We start from the raw sequence: 21,171 nt of genomic DNA, 5'->3' as shown, positions 1-21,171 counted from the left end.
TGAGAGTTTCAGAGGAGGAAAGAGTAAGTTTCCAACTTCCTCTATTGGTGGCCTTGTGGTCTCAGAGCTAGTTCTTTTACTGGCAGCCTCAAGAGGGGGAGTCAGAGAGAAGGAGATCTTCCATAAGCTGGTTCAACCCTAGATGGACACGGTGGCCAATGCTGGGCCAGGTTGAAGCCCCACCGAGGTCTCCAATGTGAGTGATAAGGGCCCAGGTATTTGGGCCATCTTCTCCTGCCTTCCAGGCCACTAGTAGGAAGCTGTATCAGAAGTGGAGCAGCTGGGATGCAAACAAGCTCCTAAATGGGATGCTGGTATCATAGGTGGTGGCTTTACCTGCTAGGCCACAGTGCTGGCCCCTGCAACTTACAGCCTTAAGAGTTGAGCAAACAACAGAATAACTTTTTAATGCAAATTATTTACCTTCTAGTGCTACTGTAGACTGAATTACTTTAGAATTTTGAAGTAATCCAATTAAGGTTTAAGAGAGGCAGGATTAAATTAGATTGAGAATTTTTTTCAGGCTCATACTATTTTTTTTTTTTTTTGGTAAAGATTTTATTTTTCTGAGTGGTAGAATTACAGTCTGAGAGAGAGAGAGAGAGAGAGAGAGGTCTTTGTCTGCTGGTTCACTCCCCAAATGGCCACAAAGGCTGGAGCTGTGCCAATCTGAAGCCAGGAGCCAGGAGCTTCTTCTGGGTCTCCCATATGGGTGCAGGGACCCAAGTGGTTGGGCTGCTTCTACTGCTTTCCCAGGCCATAGCAGAAAGCTGGATTGGAAGAGGAGCAGCTGGGACTAGAACCAGCGCCCATCTGGGATGCCAGCACAGCAGCTGGAGGATTAACCTACTGTGCCATAGCACCAGCCCCAACTCATACAATTTTTATTAATATCCATCTCGTAAACAGAATTGACCTAAGAGACCATTAAACGTAGAGACTAGATCTCTTGAAATGCAAGTGCTGAAACAACTTAATTGTGATTATTTCAAAAAGCAAACATTTTGGCATGACTAGGGTTACTATATTAGTTTAAAAACAAGCCAAGTATTGACATTGCATTTCCTTCATGCATTGTTAGTTAAAAGAATGAATAATAAAATATGCAGTTTCGATGTGTAACCCACAGAGAGCTCATCAAAAATCTTAATGTTCTGTGTATGAAATATCCACCTCGTGTATACCCTGAAAATTTTATTTGTGCTCCATTAAGTCAAAAGTCATGTAAATAGTCAAATTATAGTAAGCTAATGACCTGCATATATATTCTCACATGGATAAATTCAGTATATCTAAATAGGAAATAAATGGCATTCTTGTCTACCTATATTTAAAAATACAATATCTTTCCAGATTCTGCATACTCATCACTATAAGAGAGGTATTTGGGTTTTAAGGTTTAATAATCAGTTGTCAGAAAAACAGCAGTTGTTCCTGCAATATCTCATTAGTATCTAACTCAATTATTTTTAGATTACATGATTTAGAAGACATTACAAACCCATCTAAAAATTTGTAATTCTGATGTTAACCCTAGAATCATTATTAGAAAGAATAATAATATGATGCAGAAGAACAGTTAATCAGCATGATTAAAAGTATGCTCACTTTCAGAAAAAACAATCTGGTCATCTGGAAAAAATTACAGCTACAACTTAGAGAACATTTGCATGCGGAACACTGATCTGGCCAAGGCAAGCTATTTCTAAGCAGGAAAGATACCAGATCAGGGCAAATGTGGCCAGCCTTTAAAGAACAGCCTAGCATCTCCAGACCTTCTTTTGACCTTCTTTTTGTTTGTTTTTTTATAGATCTATTTATTTATTTACTTATTTGAGAGAGTTACAGACAGTGAGAGGGAGAAACAGACAGGTCCTCCATCCTCTGGTTTGCTCCCTAAATGGCATAATGGCTGGAACTGGACCATTCCGAAGCCAGGAACCAGGGACTTCCCCTGGGTCTCCCACACAGATGCAGGGACCCAAGCACTTGGGCCATCTTCCACTGCTTTCCCAGGCCATAGCAGAGAGCCAGATTGGAAGCAGAGCAGCTGGGACTCAAACTGGTGCCCATATGGGATACTGGCTCTGCAGGCAGAGGATTAACCTACTATGCCACAGCGCCAGCCCCTAAACAGACCTTCTTTGGTCCATTTCTTTTCAAAACACATTGATACTATTCTACCCACCTTGACCCAAACTTTGAAGTTAACTGAAACCAAAAGAGGGTATCAGAACAAAAGTGAACTCCAGCAAATTTGTTATTATGGTGTTAAGTTTGAAGATGAACACACCTACCCACAACAGTATTGTTCCAAGAAACAGAATAGGAGTAGTGGTAACTTAGAACATAGACTGTTAGTTGTGCAATTAATAGAAAAGTAAAAGCAGGTTTTAAAATCTACAATAAATCTGTTTCCAAAGGAGTTCTATATGTCAGCAATGCACTAAACTTTGATTTTGTGATACAACTTTGCAGTGGACTCACTCTGGTCTAATGTCATGGTAACAGCTTGTTTCTCCCTTTAGAAGGGTGAATATGCTTACAGAGCAGTGATGGTTTCTAGCAAATGTTAAAATTCATAGCAGTTCCAGGTTGTTCACGTTGGGATCATTCCTGTGTAAAGTTTGGTGTAGATGAAAGCAAAGTGGGTTTCGTAGTCAGTAATTACAATGTCTTTCCTTTAAAGTGCATGAGTTTCTTATGTAGTTCTGTTACAGTTGGCCCAGGTTTAATTTCATCCATCTCTGTGAAAGCAAAGCAGTTGGTGATGCTGAAGCTGTTTTTAAGCCTGTCATGTTTGAATTCAAAGAAGATAGCTGCACTTTAGGTTAACTTTTCAGTGGGCTTCTGGAGCTCAACGTCCACTTGAAAGTGAACATTTGTTGGCCAGCACCGCGGCTCACTAGGCTAATCCTCCGCCTGTGGCACCAGCACACCGGGTTCTAGTCCCGGTCGGGGTGCCAGATTCTGTCCTGGTAGCTCCTCTTCCAGGCCAGCTCTCTGCTGTGGCCCGGGAGTGCCGTGGAGGATGGCCCAAGTGCTTGGGCCCTGCACCCACAGGGGAGACCAGGAGAAGCACCTGGCCCCTGGCTTCGGATCAGCGCAGTGCGCCGGCTGTGGCTGCTATTGGAGGGTGAACCAATGGTAAAAGAAGACCTTTCTCTCTCTCTCTCACTGTCCACTCTGCCTGTCAAAAAACAAACACAAAAACAAAAAGAAAAAAACAAAAAATAAAAAATAAAAACAAAAACAAAACGTGTAACTTTTCCTGAAGGCACAGGAATATCTTGCCCAGGAGTTAAATCTCTGCCATTCAGAGCCTTCGCACTATCTGTAATATAGGGATCAAGGCACTATGTAACATCTTTCTTAGCAATTTTCTCCATTCTGATTGTGAGTAACATCGTTCCTGATTCAGATGGCAACCTTAGTAATGAATTACCAGGAATTCTGGCAGAAAAAGAATAAGGGGATCCCTTTCTAGTACCCCTCTTCATCTTGGTCAAATTCCAAATTCTCTTTACCAGGTGCTAAAAATTCTTAATGGAACAGGCTGAACATCACATGGGAATTGTTTGTTGTATGTTAGAATATTATTTAGGATTGGTTCTAGCTTCTTCGGGTCCTTCAGTTTAAATTCTCCTTGGGACTGCGTGGACTGTAGAAGCTCCACTTTGTAATTCTGAGCATGTTGCATTTTTGCCTATGGGTTTCTTTTATTCTTCTATGAATTCAAAATCTTGTTGAACTTGGACCTCTTTTTCATAAAGGTCTTGCTAATTAATACCTGATACTTATCTGTTGCTTCCACCAGCTGGCCCCAAGAGTCGAAGTTGGCGCCTCTCTTAAAACTGGCACTGCAGCAGATTCTGATCACCTTGCACTTGGCCAGGACCCCATTCCCTCCCGCCCTTGCCCCAGCAAGGTCTGTCTTTAGAGTGTCATACTTCCTGTGCCTGGCAGTACCAGGGGATGACATTAACAGGGCCAAGAGGAACCACTATAGTCACTACTACCTTTTTCTTATTTTAAAGATTTATGTATGTGTTTACTTATTTCAAAGGTCAGAGAGAGGAGGAGAAGTAGAAAAAGAGAGAGAGATTGAGAGAAAAAAAAGATCTTTCATCCACAGATTCCACTGATTCTCTACCCAAATTATGCAACAGCCATGGGCCAGGGCTGGGCCAGGCTGAGGCCATGAGCCAGGAACTCCAGCCGGTCTCCCACATGGGTGGCAGGGGCCCGGGCCCTCTTCTGCTGGCTTCCCAAGTGCATTAGCCTGAAGCTGGATCAGAAGTGGAGCAGCTGGGACTCAAGTTGGAACTTTAGCAGGCACTCTAATATGGGATGCTGTTGATGCAAGCTTAGCTTAACTCACTAATCACAACACACCGGCCCCTTGTGCCCCCTCCCCCTTTTTAAAGGATGTGGCCTTTATTAATCTTCTGGCAAATGGATGCTTGCCAACTTTCTAGTTTTTTGCAAAAAATATTTTGGATTTCAAATGAGCTTTAAACACTTTTTCATAAGCAGTCTTTTCCCCCCCAAAGAAACCTTTTATTTAATAAGTACAAATTTCATAAGTACAACTTTAGGAATATAGTGATTATTCCCATCATACCCTCACTCCCACCGCACCCTCACCTCATTCTCCCATTCCCAGTCCCATTCTCTATTAAGAAAAAAAAAGTTCCTCAGTAGTCAAGACAAGGCCTATTCAAATCATTGCTTCCATAATGTCAATTTCTCTTTTGTAGATTGCGTTTTAGGTGCTCTGTTAGTTCTCTCTGGTCATGGAGAACATACGGTATTTGTACCTTTGGTACTGGATTATTTCACTAAGTATGGTGTATGTTTTCCATATTCATCGATTTTGTTGCAAATGACTGGATTTCATTTTTAAAAATTCTGTGTAGTATTCCATAGTGTACATATCCCATAAATTCTTTATCCAGTCTACTGTTGATGGGCATTTAGGTTAATTCCATGTCCTAGCTATTGTGAATTGAGCTGCAATAAACCTGGGAGTGCAGATAACTTTTTCATATGCTGATTTCATTTCCCTTGGGTAAATTCCCAGGAGTGAGAGGCCTGGGTCATATGATAGGTCTATATTAGATTTATTTTAAATATTTATTTATTTGAAAGAGTAACACAGAGAGAGGAGAGGCAGAGAAAGAGGGATCTTCCATGCAATGGTTCACTCCTGAGTTGGCCGCAACAGCCGGAGCTGTGCCAATCTGAAGCCAGGAGCCAGGAGCTTCCTCTGGGTCTCTGACGTGGATGCAGGGGCCCAGGGACTTGGGCCATCTTCTACTGCTTTCCCAGGCCATACTAGAGAGCTGGATAGGAAGTGGAGGAGCCAGGACTAGAACCAGCGCCCATAAGGGATGCTGGCGCTTCAGGCCAGGGCATTAACCCACTGCGCTACAGCGCCGGCCCTGGTCTATATTAGATTTTGAGATATCTCTATACTGTTGTCCACAGTGGCTTTACCAGTTTACATTCCCACCAGTAGTGGATTAGGGTACCTTTTCCCCCACATCCTCGCCAGCATTTGTTTGTTGATTTCTGTATGAAAGTCATTCTAACTGGGGTGAGGTGAAACCTCATTGTGGTTTTTGATTTGCATTTCCCTGATTGCTAGTGATCCTGAGCATTTTTTAATGTATCTGTAGCCATTTGGATTTCCTCTTTCGAGAAATGTCTTTTTAAGTCCTTTGCCCATTTCTTGACTGGGCTGTTTGTTTTGTTGATGTGGAGTTTTTTGATCACTTTATATTTTCTGGTTATTAATCCTTTATCAGTTGCATGGTTTGCAAATAATTCCACCCAATCTGTCTGTTGCCTCTTCACTTTCCTGACTGTTTCTTTTGCAGTACTGAAACTTCTGAATTTGATGTAATACCATTTGTTAATTTTGGATTTTATTGCCTGTGCTTTTGGAGACTTTTCCAAGAACTCTTTGCCTGTGCCAATGTCTTGGAGTATTTCCCCAATGCTCTCTAATAAATTGATGGCATTGTGTCATAGGGTAGATCTTTAATCCATTTTGAGTGGATTTTTGTGTAAGTTGTAAGGTAGGGGTCTTGCTTCTGCACGTGGAAATCCAGTTTTCCCAGCACCATTTGTTGAAGAGACTGTCCTTGCTTCAGGAATTGGTTTTAACTCCTTGGTCGAATATAAGTTGGTTGTAGATGCTTGGATTGATTTCTGATGTTTCTGTTCTGTTCCGTTGGTCTATCCATATGTTTTTGTGCTAGTACCAGGCTGTTTTGATTATAACTGCCCTATAGTATGTCTTGAAATCTGGTATTGCGATGCGTCCGGCTTTGTTTTTGTTGTATAAGATTGCTATAGCTATTTGAGGTCTCCTGTGTTTTCATATAAATTTCAACATCATTTTTTCTAGATCTAAGAAGAATGTCTGGTATTTTGATTGGTATTGCATTGAATCTGTAAATTGCTTTTGGAAGAATGGACATTTTGATGATATTGATTCTTCTAATCCATGAACATGGAAGATTTTTCCATTCTTTTGTATCTTCTGTTTCTTTCTTTAATGTTTTGTAATTCTCATCATAGAGATCTTTGACATCCTTGGTTAAATTTATTCCAAGGCATTTGATGTTTTTTTGTGGCTTTTGTGAATGGGATTTATCTTTGAAGTTCTTTTTCAGCTGTGGCGTTATTTGTGTATACAAAAGCTGTTGATTTTTGTGTGTTGGTTTTATATCTTGCTACTTTACCAAACTCTTCTATGAGTTCCAGTAGTCTCTTGGTGGATCTTCTGTATCCCATATACATAGAATCATATTATCTGCAACTAGGGATAGTTTGACTTCCTCTTTCCCAGTTTGAATCCCTTGTAATTTCTTTCTCTTGTCTAATGGCTCTGGCTAAAACTTCCAGGACTATATTGAATAGCAGTGGTGAGAGTGGGCATCCTTGCCTGGTACCGTATCTCAGTGGGAATGTTTCCAACTTTTCCCCATTCAATAGGACATTGGCCATGGGTTGTTATAAATCGCCTTGATTATGCTGAGGAATGTTCCTTCTATACCCAGTATGCTTAGAGTTTTCATTATGAAAGGGTTTTGTACCTTATCAAATGCTTTTTCAGCATCTATTGAGATAATCATGTGGTTTTTGTTCTGCAATTCGTTAATGTAATGTATCACATTGATTGATTTGCAAATATTAAGCCATCTTTACATACCAGGGATAAATCCCACTTGGTCTGGGTGAGTGATCTTTCTGATGTGTTGTTGGATTTGATTTGCTAAAATTTTGTAGAGGATTTTTGCATCTATGTTCATCAGGGAAATTGGCCTGTAATTCTCTTCTTCTGTTGTATTTTTTCAGATTTAGAAATTAAGGTGATGCTGGTTTCATAGAAAGAATTTAAATTGTTTTCCATAAATTGAGAAGAACTGGAGTTAGTTCTTCTTTAAATGTTTGGTAGAATTCAGCAGTGAAATCATCTGGTTCAGGGCTTTTCTTTGTTGAGAGGGTCTCTATTACTGATTCAATTTCTGTCTTAGTAATGGGTCAATTTTGTTTTTTTGTGTCTTCAAGGCTCAATTTATGTAGGTTGTATATGTCTGGGAATCTATCCAGTTCTTCTGGGTTTCCCAGTTTGTTGGCATACAGCTCTTTATAGTAATTTCTGATGATTCTTTTTATTTCTGTGGTGTCTGTTGTTACATTTTATTTTTCATTTCTAATTTTATTGATTTGGGTCTTATCTCTCTCTTTTTTTTTTTTTTTTTTTTAGTTAGTTGGGCCAATGCAATGGTGTGTCAATTTTGTTTATTTTTTTCAAAAAACCATCTCTTTGTTTTGCTTTTCAAATTTTTTTGTTTCAGTTTTGTTGATTTATTCTCTAATTTTAATGATTTGTTTTCTCATACTAGTTTTGGGTTTGGTTTTCTGTTGTTTTTCTAGATCCTTGAGATGCATTGATAGCTCATTTACTTGGTGCCTTTCCCATTTCTTGTTATAGGCACCAGCTGCTATAAACTTTGTTCTTAACACTGCTTTTGCTGTAATCCACAAGTTCTGATATTTTGTGTTGTCATCTTCATTTGTATCCAGAAATTTTTTCATTTCTTTTTCAATTTCTTCAAAGACCCAGTGTTCATTCAGAAGCATGTTGTTCAGTCTCCGTGTGTTTGCCTATGTTCTAAAGATTCCCGAATTGCTGATTTCCAGCTTCATTGCATTATGGTCCAAGAAGATATATGTTCTGATTTTTTTTAAAATTTTCTGAGACTTGTTTTATGACCTGGCATGTGGTCAGTCCTAGAGAAGGTTCCATGCACTGGTGAGAAGAATGTGTATTCTGCAACTGTAGGATGAAAAGTTCTGTAGTGTCGCTCCCCCTCTTCGCGCTGTTCTTTCGTCTGCTTGGCCCTCCCCGGGTTTGCTGCTGGTTCTTCCCGGGTTGGCTACTGTCCCTTCCACCTCCGTGGAAGGGCAGTTCCCCCTGGCCACATTCCCCACTTCCGCAGGGGAGCGGCACACCGCAGGCCGGCTCTCTCGGGGGCTGCACAGGTGTTCCCCTTAGATGTTCCCCTTAGATGTTCCTGGTGCATGCCGTCTCTCTCCTCCTTTATAGTCCTCCTCTGCCAATCCGTGCTCGGCTGCCCACACGCCGAGCACACCGCTCTCCTCCAATCAGGAGCAAGTCCTACAGTTTATTGGCTGAACTGGAGGCAGCTGTGTAGAAGCTGTTTTCTTCTCTCCCAGCGCCACATTGTGGGAGAGCAGATGCACAGAATAAGTCTTAATTCCAGTAACTTAGTCTAGTCCGAGTTGCTCCCCACAGATCCCCCTTTCTTTTTATTTTTTGGCGTTGATACGTGCCTGTCTTCGGTGTCCCGTGGCACACACTCTGCTCTACTTGCTAGAGTTGCCACAGGTTCTTACAAGTCCTATCAATCAGGCAAACCGAATCCGGGTCCTCTCTTCGCCATGTTGTGAGGAGGTTTTTAGGCGCTGATGCGTGCCTGTGTTCGGTGCCCTGCAGCGCATGCTCTGCTCTGCCTGCAGGTGCTTACAAGCCCTATCAGGCAAACCGAACTCAAGCCTTCTCATTGCCATATTGTGGGGAGGCCTATTGGTGTTGATTCGTGCCTATCTTCGGTGACCTGCGGCTCATACTCTGGTCGAGCCGCCTGCTGGTACTTACCGCCTTACTAATCCGGCAGACCGAATCCAAGCTCTCTCATTGCTGTGTTGTGGGGAGGCCTTATTGATGTTAATTCGTGCCTGTCTTCGGTGACCTGCGGCGCATAAGCTGCTAGCCGCCCGCAGGTGCTCATCGCCTCACTAATCAGGCAGACCGAATCCAAGCCTTCTCATTGCAGTATTGTGGGGAGGCCTTTCTATTTCTCTATTTCTCTATCTCCGGGCATTCCTATTTCTCCCATTTTACTTCTATCTTCCAGCATTCCTATTTCTCTCATTTTACTTCTAAACTTCTGTTTCTCTTATCCCTGCGGCTTCCCGGCGCCTGCCCCAAGGCTGCTTCTCGGCGGCTTTCCGGCTCTGAGCCGCTTCAGCCCGCGCCTCTCTCATCTGCGTGGCTTCGCACTAGCCCAGCATTCCCTATCTACTTGAGCCCCGCATGCTCTGTCTGCGCGCGGCAGCCTCCGCGAGTCACACAGTGTAGCTTACGTCTCCGCCACTAGCATTCAATCTAAGTTCCCCGGGCTAACCTGGCGAATTCAACCTAGCTCACGCGTCTGCGCCTTTCGGTCTGGCTTCCCGTCCTTTGCTCCCCGGGCTAATCAGACGGATCCCAACCTGGCTTACGTTTCCGCTTCTGGTTTCAACTCTTCGCTCCCCATTCCCGGGCTAACTTGAGAATCCCAAAGTGGCTTTCGTCTCCGCCTCGGCCTGCCCCCCGCGGCTTCAATTTCCCTAACATTTTTCTCTACCCGGTATGTTTCCCTAAGTTTTCTTCCAACAATATTCCCCTCTCATTTCTCCTGGCTTCTCCCCACAGTCCGTATCCGAGTCTAAGTTTCTTCTAGGTTTCACTTTCGCTTTCAACCTGCAGTCTGTATCTGAGTCTAAGTTTCTTCTTGCTTTCACTTTAAATCCTAACTTCTTTCCCACAGTCCGTATCTGAGTCTGTTTGTTCTAGCTTTCACTTTCGCTTTCGACCTTAGAGATTTCTCCCAGCTTCCCCCCGTAGTCCGTATCTGAGTCTATGCCTAGGCTTTCAATAGCTTCTTCCGGCACCTTTTTCGTCCGGCTTTTCCCTAGGCTGTTTGCTAGTCTCTCTCTCCGATATTTTCCACTTCTTCCCGTTTCTTCCCTCCTAAGTTTCCTATCCGAGTCACGGCACCATTATGTCGCTCCCCCTCTTCGTGGAGGAACGACACTAAGCCCTGCCTAGGCTTCATATCCGAGTCACGGCACCATTATGTCGCTCCCCCTCTTCGTGGAGGAACGACACAGGACCCTGCGCTGTTCTTTGGTCTGTTCGGCCCTCCCCGGGTTTGCTGCTGGTTCTTCCCGGGTTGGCTACTGTCCCTTCCACCTCCGTGGAAGGGCAGTTCCCCCTGGCCACATTCCCCACTTCCGCAGGGGAGCGGCACACCGCCGGCTGGCTCTCTCGGGGGCTGCACAGGTGTTCCCCTTAGATATTCCCCTTAGATGTTCCTGGTGCATGCCGTCTCTCTCCTCCTTTATAGTCCTCCTCTGCCAATCCGTGCTCGGCTGCCCACACGCCGAGCACGCCGCTCTCCTCCAATCAGGAGCAAGTCCTACAGTTTATTGGCTGAACTGGAGGCAGCTGTGTAGAAGCTGTTTTCTTCTCTCCCAGCGCCACATTGTGGGAGAGCAGATGCACAGAATAAGTCTTAATTCCAGTAACTTAGTCTAGTCCGAGTTGCTCCCCACACTGTAGATGTCTGTTAGGTCCATTTGGTCTATAGTGTCGATTAATTCTGCTGTTTCCTTGCTGATTTTCTGTCTGGTTGACCAGTCCATTGCTAAAAGTGGGGTATTGAAGTCTCCCATTACTATTGTATTTGAGTCTATGTCTCCTGTTAGATCCTTTAACATTCCTTTTTTTTTTTTTTTTTTAGATTTTATTTCTTTATTTGAGAGGTAGAGTTACTGACAGTGAGAAGGAGAGACAGAGAGAAAGGTTCTCCTTCTGTTGGTTCACTCCCCAGATGGCCACAACGGCCAGAGCTGTGCCAATCTGAAGCCAGGAGCCAGGTGCTTCTTCCAGTCTCCCATGCGGGTGCAGGAGCCCAAGGACTTGGGCTGTCTTCCACTACTTTCCCAGGCATCAGCAGAGAGCTGGACTGGAAGAGGGATAGCTGGGACTAGAACCAGCATCCATATGTGACGCTGGCGCCACAGGCAGAGAGTACTAACCCACTGTGCCACGGTGCCGGTCTCCCTTAACATTCCTATTTATTTATTTATTTATTTATTTGACAGAGTTAGACAGTGAGAGAGAGAGAGAGAGACAGAAAAGTCTTCCTTCCGTTGGTTCACCCCAAATGGCCACTAAGGTTAGAGCTACACCGATCCGAAGCCAAGAGCCAGGTGCTTCCTGCTGGTCTCCCATGTGGGTACAAGAGCCCAATGACTTGGGCCATCCTCCACTGCCTTCCCGGGCCACAGCAGAGAGCTGGACTGGAAGAGGAGCAACTGGGACTAGAACCCCGTGCCCATAGGGGATGCTGACGCCACAGGTGGAGTGAGCCACAGCACTGGCCCCTTAACATTCCTTTTAAATAGCCAGATGTCCTGTAATTAGGTGCATCTACTTTTGTAATAGTTACATTTTCCTGTTGAATTAATCCCTTAATTATTACATAGTGTCTTTTGTCTCTTTTAACAATTTTTGTGTAAAAGTCTATTTTGTCTGATATTAGGATGGTTACACCAGCTCTTTATTGGTTTCTGTTAACATGGAATTTCTTTTTCCATCCTTTCACTTTCAGTCTGCATGCATCTTTTATCTTTTTCTTTTCTTTTTTCTTTCTTTCTTTTTTTTTTTTTTTTTTTTTTACAGGCAGAGTGGACAGTGAGAGAGAGAGAGACAGAGAGAAAGGTCTTCCTTTACCGTTGGTTCACCCTCCAATGGCCGCTGCGGCCGGCGCACTGCGCTGATCCGAAGCCAGGAGCCAGATGCTTCTCCTGGTCTCCCATGTGGGTGCAGAGCCCAAGCACCTGGGCCATCCTCCACTGCACTCCCGGGCCACAGCAGAGAGCTGGCCTGGAAGAGGAGCAACCGGGACACAATCCGGCGCCCCGACCGGGACTAGAATCTGGTGTGCCGGCGCTCAGGTGGAGGATTAGCCTATTGAGCCGTGGCACCGGCCCATGCATCTTTGTTGCTGAGATGTGTTTCTTTTAGGCAGCAAATAAATGGGTTTTGTTTTTTAATTTAGTCAGCCAATCTGTGTCTTTTATTTGCAGGGTTAAATCCATTTACATTCAAGGTGACTATTGATAAATAACAATTTTGCCCTTCCATTTTTCCATAAATATTCCTACTTTTTACTTTGGATTTTTTTTGTAATTTTACCGAGAGATTTCCTTCCTTTACTTTCTTTCATAGTGATGACCGTGTTTCTGTGTTTCCATGTGCAGCACATCCTTAAGCATCTTCTGCAGGGCTGTATAGATGGTAACAAATTCAGTTTCTGTTTGTCATGGAAGGTCTTTATTTCACCTTCGTTCATAAATGAGAACTTTTCAGGGTATAGTATGCTGGATAGACAGTTTTTTTCTCTTAAGACTTGGAATACATCTTGCCAGTCTCTCTTAGCCTGTCGGGTTTCTGATGAGAAGTCTGCTGTGAGTCTAACTGGAGATCTTTTGAAAGTAATCTGTTGTTTCTCTTATGCACATTTTAGCATTTTTTCTTTATGTTTTACTGTCAAGAGTTTGATTACAGTGTGTCATGCTGAAAATCTCTTCTGGTCATCTATTATAAGTTCTATGTGTTTCCTGTATTTGTATGCACCTTTCTCCAAATTGGTGAAATTTTGTTACTATTTTTCACTAAAAAGGCCTTCTAGTCCTTTCTCTCTTTCCACGCCCTCAGGAACTCCTAGAACCCATGTGTTGGGTCATTTGATAATATCCTTTAGATTCCCAACAGTTTTTTTAGTTTTCTAATTTATTCTTCTTGCATTTGATCTGACTGTATATTTTCCTGTGCTTTGTCTTCTAGTCAGATATCCTTTGTTCTGCTTCACTGATTCTGTTGTTAAGGGTCTCCACCTTTTTTTTGGTTGTTCTATTGAATTCTTCATTTCCAAGATTTCATTTTGATTTCTCTTAAAGATCTCAATTTTGTTGGAGAAATTTTCTTTCTTGTTGTGCATGGATTTCATTAGTTTGTGCATTTGCTTCTGATTGCATCTAAGTAATCCTGTGATCAGTTTTTTGAATACCATTTCTGGCATTTCTTCCATCTCATCATCTTCACAGTCTAGTATTGAAGTGTTGTGTTCTTTTGGGGATGTTATGTTGTTTTCTGCATTCTTATTTCTTGAATTGGTGTGTTTGTTATTTGGCATTTGTTGAGATACTCACTGATTTCTCCTTCCCCCGACTCCCTGCTGTGGCAGCTTTTATCTTTGGACTATGTCTGAGTGGATTAGTGGAGTGACTCCTCTCAGGGAATGCCTAGGTGTGTGTGGCCAGGGAGCTCTGTTCAGTGCTCCAGGGAGAAGGCATTTTTGAGGTGAAGGTGACACTCCCAGGTTTGGCGTTGTAAGTCTTCTTTTTAATTAGGAGGGCATTTTCTTCTTGTCTGTTGGCATAGACTCAGCTGAGCTCCTCTCCTCGAAGGAGATCAGTGCCTGGGCGCTAGCCCCAGTGGGTATATTATTCATCTGCTCTGCCACAAGGACCACACAAAGGATCTGCACAGTCCTCATTATAAGCTCAGATCCCCCAGCAGTGTCCCTCACCAGGGAGCCCTGATCATGTGGAGCCTCCCACAGTGACTGTCCAGTGTCCCAGGCACACCCTGAGTCCTCTCACATAGCTTCAGTGTTTTCACAGTCCTGGCACACAAGCCTCCCACAGTCACGAGCACCCTGCCCCCTCAGGAGTCTCCACTAGGCTGGTTTCTAGGCAGGAACGTGAGCTGGTACAGCTGTTACGTATGTCCAAAATGACACCTGCTCTCTGTCAGCTTGTTACAGGACACCTTGCAGGATGATCAGAGAGACAGAAATGTGCCCCCTCTTTGTTTTTTTCTCCTCTAGTTTGGTGGGCTCCAAGCTGGATTCCCTCTTGGCTATTCCTGCAGCTTTTTTGCTAGTGACTTGGGCTGCTGTAGTCTGGTCTCACCTCACTCTTCAACGCTGGTGTGGAGGCTCTCAGCTGCTGGTATCCTAAGTTGTGCGCATCCTTGCCCTCCATGGAGATCTACTGTGTTTCTCCAATTTGTGTAGAATTTTCTCTGCTGTTTTCTCTTTAACTCTTATTCCTCATGCCTTTTTCTAATTCTCCCCTTAATGTTCATCTTTAGATTTTGCTGGCTCTTAATGGGGTTGAAACCACAGTAGCAGATGCTTTGCTTATATTTAGCAGTTTCCACTTGTGTTGATGATTGCTTTATATGGTATAGTTTTTTTTGTTTGTTTGTTTTGTTTTGTTTTGTTTTTTATTTTATTTTTTGACAGGCAGAGTGGACAGTGAGAGAGACAGAGAGAAAGGTCTTCCTTTGCCGGTGGTTCACCCTCCAATGGCTGCCGTGGCCGGCGCGCTGCAGCCGGCGCACCGCGCTGATCCGATGGCAGGAGCCAGGAGCCAGGTGCTTCTCCTGGTCTCCCATGGGGTGCAGGGCCCAAGCACCTGGGCCATCCTCCACTGCACTCCCTGGCCACAGCAGAGAGCTGGCCTGGAAGAGGGGCAACCGGGACAGAATCCGGCACCCCAACCAGGACTAGAACCCGGTGTGCCGGTGCCGCTAGGCGGAGGATTAGCCTAGTGAGCCGCGGCGCTGGCTATATGGTATAGTTTTAATGATAGAAATTTCCTTTTACTTTTTGTTAATAGCAGTGGGGACACATGTGTATATATGCCTGTGTCATGTTGTTCTGTCTAGAGAATATATTTTTTTTAAAGATTTTTTTAAATTTATTTTGGAAGAGTTACAGAGAGAGGAATAGATGGAGAGTGATAGAGAGAGCTCTTCTATCCACTAGTTCACTCCCCAGATGACCACAATGGCCAGCTGTAGGCCACAGCAAAGCCAGAAGCTGAGAGCCCCATCTGGATCTCCCTATGTGGGTAGCAGGGGCCCAGAACTTGGGCCGTCTTCTGTTGCTTTTCCTAGACCTTTAGCAAGGAGCTGGGTAGGATGTAGAGTAGCCAAGACACTAACTGGTACCTATATGGGAGGCTGGCATTGCAGGCGGCAGCTTAAGCCACTATGCCACATTGGATTCTACTTCACCCAGTATTCCAAATTGAATTTAATCTGGTGTTGGGCATACGGCACATTGTATCCTGAAGAGTAGTGGAGAGATATAAGGAGATCTGTATTCAGTTCAGCTTCAAATCCTATCATTTGCTCATGAATTTCTCAGGCTTTTAAGCCACTGTTTATAAAACTGCAACTGTACTGAGTTGTTGTGAAGATTAGACAGGATATTTTTATGGAGTACCTGTTGTATGATAGGTGTTCAGTCATTGTCACTTCAGATCTTGGACAAGAGATGGGATGCAGGGAGAAAGCTCTTTGGAAAGTTGTTTCCTCTGCTCTAACAGTTTTTCTTAGTCCTCTCTCAGCTGTGTGCACACCTGGTGGGAAAGCATGATGGAGGCCTCGATTGCTTCCCCAACTAATGTCCAGCACTGCTGTTACCATGGTAATGATGCTTCCAGTACTGTAAGCTGCAATAAGGAGGAACATGATGATTTTTGTTTTCTTCCTTTATCCAGGCCTTCTAATAACTCTAATTAGATTATATTTCTGCCTTGAATCTTCTTTATCAGGTAATTTTTTCTAATGTGAATATAAATTGAGAATGTTATCCCACAAGACCCTCTCAGCATAGCAACACTGTGGATGTTTCCACCTTCATCCGCTGCATCCCAAGTGGTATGGCTCAGGGCCACTGGGCACTACTAATAGGCTTTGCAATTGTACATGTTGTCAGGGCCAAAACTGCTTCTCAGGAGATAAGCAAGACTAAAGCAAAACAATCAAGCAAACACAAACTCAGCCATGTTGTACAGTCTGACATGTTTTCTGTTTGTTCCAGGAATCCTCACTCTGGCATCTGGAGTGGTGGATTTACTTCAGTTCTATTTCCCAGAATCTTTTGATCGCCTTCCCAGGGACTCTGGCCTCCTGGATGGCCCCAAACCAACTGTCCTGGAGTCTTGCAGTGTAAGCGACTTGGCAATTTTGCTAAGAGGGAATAAAAGGAAAACCCAGCCCATTGAATTTGGAGCCCACCAGGTGAGCTGCTTGTAATGGTATTTATATTTTGAAATAAAAGGCAGTTTGCAATTGAAAAAAGGTTTGAAAGGCTGAATTATTCCACAAGGTAGAATTCAGCAGCTCCTGTTTCAGAATGGGTGAGTTCCAGAGTTGGGTGAATGATTGATTGTTTTCATCTTTCCACTGGCCTGGCTGGCCAAGTCCATGCTGGCTGTTTCTTTTTTTGTTGGTTTCTTTTTTTTTTCTTTTTTCTTTTTTCTTTTCCTGCACATCAGCCATCTGGGTGGTGTTGATGTCGTCACCACACTCAGATAGCAAATATTCCTTCACGTCATCTGTGGGCTGTTTCTAATTAAAGAAGTAGACTGTTACTAGGTTTTTCATTGTAGAATTTGACTTTTGTTTTGTTTTTCTTCAGGTAATCCTTGTAGCCAATGAAACGGCTAAGGAGAAAATTCCAGAAGAGCTGGGGTTAGCACTTGTACTAACAATTTATGAAGCAAAAGGCTTAGAATTTGATGATGTCCTCCTTTACAACTTTTTTACTGATTCTGAGGTATATCATACTGAGTTATTTTCACACAATGTATGTAGCAAGGGGGTTTTAAAATGTTCATAGAAGAATGGAAATAAATGAAAAACTTATGGGGTGGGTGTTTGACACAGTGGTTAAGATGTTGCTTGGGACACCCACATTCCTTATTAGAGAGCCTGGATTCTGCTTCTCACTCCATTTCTAATTCTAGCTTCCTGTGCATGCATACTCTGGAAAGCAAAAATGAAAGTTTAAGTAGTTGGGTCCTTGCCACAGACCACATGGGAGACCCAGATTGAGTTACTGGTTCCTGACTTAGGCCTGGCCCAGCCCCAGCCATTGTGGGCATTTGAGGAGTGAACCAGAAAATGAGAGCTTGCTCTTGCTCTCTGTCTCTCTCCCCATGTTTGTATGTCTTTCAAATAAAAAATTTAAATATAAATTTTATGAAAAATAGTTTTTAAGGCCACCTTATATATTCTGTCTGAGCTGAATTTTAATTTTGGCAAAGAAAATTTGGAGCTGAGGATAAGAGTCTGTGACAGGTACTTGGTTGTGTCTCTGGGGGTGTCATCCTTTCAGTGTCAGGGTCTATGCATGCAAAAATAGGTTTTGACAGTAGCTGTGGGTTGTTTCTCAGTGTCCTGGGCTGGCTGTCCCCTGCCCTGCCCTGTGCCCTGAGTATCTTGTACTCTTTTGTAAGCCTAGAACCCAGGTGCCAGTGTCCAGTTTTCATTAGCTATAATTTGCAGTTAGCTCTGTTTGTGAAAGAAAACCCCAGTTCTTCTGACTCACGTTGATGCTGAAATAGGAAAAAGGCTTGGGTATCTTGACCGTGTGCTCCCACCAGTGGGTTAATGAGTTGCCCAGAATCAAAATGATCCCAAACTGAATCTTTTGGTAATATCTGCTTCATCCTGTGCACACAGTAAGGCTTCTCCAAAGACTTTTATTGTGGTGCGTGCCAATCTTGGTGTGTCGTGTATTTCCTAGTGTAAAGGACTCCCTGAGCTTATCATTTACAACCTCCAGAGCAAAAAGAGTCATCAGCAAATGAGAGGAACTGCTTTGATAAGATGAAAAGAAAGACAGCACATACATCCCCAGCCTCCTGTGCTCGAGCTGATGATCTGGGCGTCCTCTGAGGGGACCACCTGAGGGCTGTTGAACAGTGATTGTTGTGTGACACAGGGAACTGGGAGAGTTTCTCTCCCTCTCTGACCTTGTCTCTCATCCTCTGTTTATGTTTCAGGCAACCACTGTTTGTAGCACCTGCCACCTGGGCAAGCATGAGAGAAAGAGAGAGGAGGAGAAGGAGAGAAAGTTTGGTGGGGAAGTCCTTGTTGCCTTTGTTATTCTCTCTACTAGAAAAATTTACTTTTGCCTGTGCAGTCACATGATCATCAGAAGGAGCCCAGGAGTAGTCATACCACACCCTTCTCTTGCAGAATGTTGCCTCTCTTTGGGGGAGGGGCAATTGTTGTCTCTATCACCCCAAACTACTCCTCTGTTTGGACTTTAAAGGGTGTCTACCTTGTGCCTCAGTGAGGAGTCTGCCTTTACACTCATGTGTGAATGGGAGAGAGAGAATTTGAAGGCTGGAGCTTCTATGGTTGTTTAACTGACTTAGAGAATAGGCCCCAAGTCTAGGTTGGATAGTGGAATCTTTTCTTTTACAATTATTGGTGCCAAGAGAAGCAGCTGGAAGATGCTGAAATGCTGCTGCTTTGATTACCACAAGTCTGTCAGGCCTGTGTCCTTGCCACAAATACTTGCACTCATCACTGAAAGCTTGGTGTTGGAAATAAAATGTGTTTCATTCATGGAAGCAGGTCAGTCGTCCCCATCTGAGCAGCTTTTCTCCTCTTCTAGCAGTTTTCAAATACGTTATGCTTCCCAGGCCCTGTCAAGGTCAGCCCATCTGTACTCGAGATGCCACTGGAGGATCGTCTCAAATGTCAAGTGTTGGTGTCTTTTGCCTGTTTTTCTTGGCAAACATCTTGCTGTCTAAATAATGTCACACAATAAAGCTGAAAAAATGTTTTAGATCTTTCAGTTACTTAAGTGATTTTTTGATTAATGCCAATTAATTCTACAGTTGATTTGTAGCATAAGTGTTCCTATTTAGTGGACAGTGTTTAAGGCACCTAACCTACTTTACTTAGTTTGTGATGGGGTCACTTAAGCAGTTATGAGCTGTGTCCATTCCATCTTTTCCCCAACCTTGAAAAATCACATAAATGGAAAGCAGCACCATTTTTTTAAATTTAATTTTATTTATTTATTTTTTTATTATTTTTTGACAGGCAGAGTGGACAGTGAGAGAGAGAGACAGAGAGAAAGGTCTTCCTTTGCTGGTGGTTCACCCTCCAATGGCTGCTGCGGCCGGCGTGCCGCGGCTGGCGCACCACACTGATCTGATGGCAGGAGCCAGGTGTTTCTCCTGGTCTCCCATGGGGTGCAGGACCCAAGGACTTGGGCCATCCTCCACTGCACTCCCTGGCCACAGCAGAGAGCTGGCCAGGAAGAGGGGCAACCGGGACAGAATCCAGTGCCCTGACCAGGACTAGAACCCGGTGTGCCGGCGTTGCAAGGCGGAGGATTAGCCTAGTGAGCCGCGGCACCAGCCTTTGAATTTTTTTATTTGTTAAAGATTATTTATTTGAAAGGCAGAAATATGGGGAGGATGGAGAGAGAGAGAGAGATCTTCCATCATTCCCATTGCTTCTCGGCCTTTTAACTTTTAATCAAGTGTAGTATCTTCCATCATTCCCCAAATGGCTGCAACAACCAGGTCTGTGCCAGACTGAAACCAAGAGCCAGGAGCTTCTTCCAGATCTCCCATATGGTGCAGGAGCCCAAGTGCTTGGACCATCTTCCACTGCTTTCCCAGATGCATGGGCAGGGAGCTGGATCAGAAGTGGAGCAGCCAGTTCTCAACCAGCACCCGTATGGCATGCAGGCCCTGCAGACAGAGGCTTAACCTTCTGCACCATAGCGCTGGCCCTGGGGTCACCTTGATTTTAAGATTTGGGTAAAGAAAATGGGTAAAATAATGAGCACGGTACTAGACCCTGACATTGGTCATCTTTTATTTTCCCAACAAACTTGGGAACTGTCTCTTGCCCCATTTTACAGAACAGAATAGCCAGTGTGTCGTAGGCCACATAGATAGTCATCTTAAGAACTGAGGTATGAATTTGTCCTGTGTGATCTCAGCTTCTGCCTTTTAATAAGTGCACAGCACCTGAATTTTCTTCCAACTTTGGTTTCAGAGTTTAATTAGAAAATTCTGCCACATATGTCTTAACTGCTGGGCCGCAGGGGCATCCCTTAACCATGTTGTAAGAAGGGATGAGGCTTTGTCCCTTTAGTCTCTTGAATATTTTTCAATGAGAATAACTTCATGGCCCCTAGCATTCCTGCAAGAGGTGGGTGTGTGTACCTGGCTTCTCAGTTGTCCTAGCTAAGTGTCTGGGGAATTCTCAGGGTAGCTTCTCTGACCTCTGCATTGCAGCTTTAGCCCCTCTTCATCCAGTCTGAGGCCACAGGATAGACCCCTCCTTACAGCTGGGGTTGAAAGCCGGGCCCTCAGATGGGTCTTAATTCTCTGTGCAGCTTCGGGAGGCGATTTGTACAACTCAGAAGTGTATCCTGTTTCATTCATCACTGTTTTTCAGGCTTACAAGGAGTGGAAGATCATTTCCTCATTCAGACCTTCATCATTGGATTCCGGAGGTAAAAACCAACCCTTAGCTGAAGAGCCCCTGGAGAAACCAAGTTCCTCTCGGGGTCATTCTATCAAGGTGAATCCAGAAATGTACAAGGTAAATTTCTTCTATTTGTTTACACATTTTATGTGGAAAACAGGGCTGGAAAAAGAAGAGGTGATGAAGAATGCAGGCTTGCATTGGCTAGTCTTCCTGTACAGCAGCAATGGGTCTCCCCTGGAGATCCAGGCTGGACAGGTTGGGTACCATCTGACAGGGAAAGTGGGGAGAATGGGTTGTACCTTCTATTCTTCTCCAGCACTCAGCATTATTCAGAAATTTTGGTGCAGTTTTGGGAAAGACAAATAATTTAGTACAATGATATAGTGGAAATTATGAGTAATTTAATTTTTAAAAGTTAAATCATAGCTATTGTGTAAGTGTTATCGAGGTAAACTGTAGGGAACAGGAGACCT

The 21,171-nt window shown here is 43.8% G+C and overlaps 1 protein-coding gene, 1 non-coding gene and 1 pseudogene across 3 annotated transcripts in view; 1 reads left to right on the top strand and 2 right to left on the bottom strand.

The window, feature by feature from the left end:
- Positions 1–21,171, top strand: part of TRANK1 (tetratricopeptide repeat and ankyrin repeat containing 1) — a 156,523-nt gene that overhangs the window by 111,146 nt on the left and 24,206 nt on the right. For both annotated transcript variants that reach the window (XM_089331309.1, XM_008266129.5), the window contains 3 exons: positions 16,269–16,468; positions 16,869–17,006; positions 20,666–20,812. In XM_089331309.1, the coding sequence (XP_089187435.1) occupies positions 16,269–16,468; positions 16,869–17,006; positions 20,666–20,812 (485 nt within the window). The remainder of the gene's footprint in view (positions 1–16,268; positions 16,469–16,868; positions 17,007–20,665; positions 20,813–21,171) is intronic.
- Positions 2,580–3,982, bottom strand: LOC138849458 (axin interactor, dorsalization-associated protein pseudogene; annotated as a pseudogene).
- LOC127483060 (small nucleolar RNA SNORD24) lies at positions 16,718–16,790 on the bottom strand. The gene has a single exon (XR_007909029.1). It is a non-coding gene; the product is annotated as a small nucleolar RNA SNORD24 (small nucleolar RNA).

Source organism: Oryctolagus cuniculus, chromosome 4 (assembly GCF_051225735.1).
Source record: "Oryctolagus cuniculus isolate XC-2025 breed Fujian yellow rabbit chromosome 4, ASM5122573v1, whole genome shotgun sequence".
In the NCBI taxonomy this organism is placed as follows: domain Eukaryota; kingdom Metazoa; phylum Chordata; class Mammalia; order Lagomorpha; family Leporidae; genus Oryctolagus; species Oryctolagus cuniculus.
This window is presented reverse-complemented; position numbering and strand designations above follow the sequence as displayed.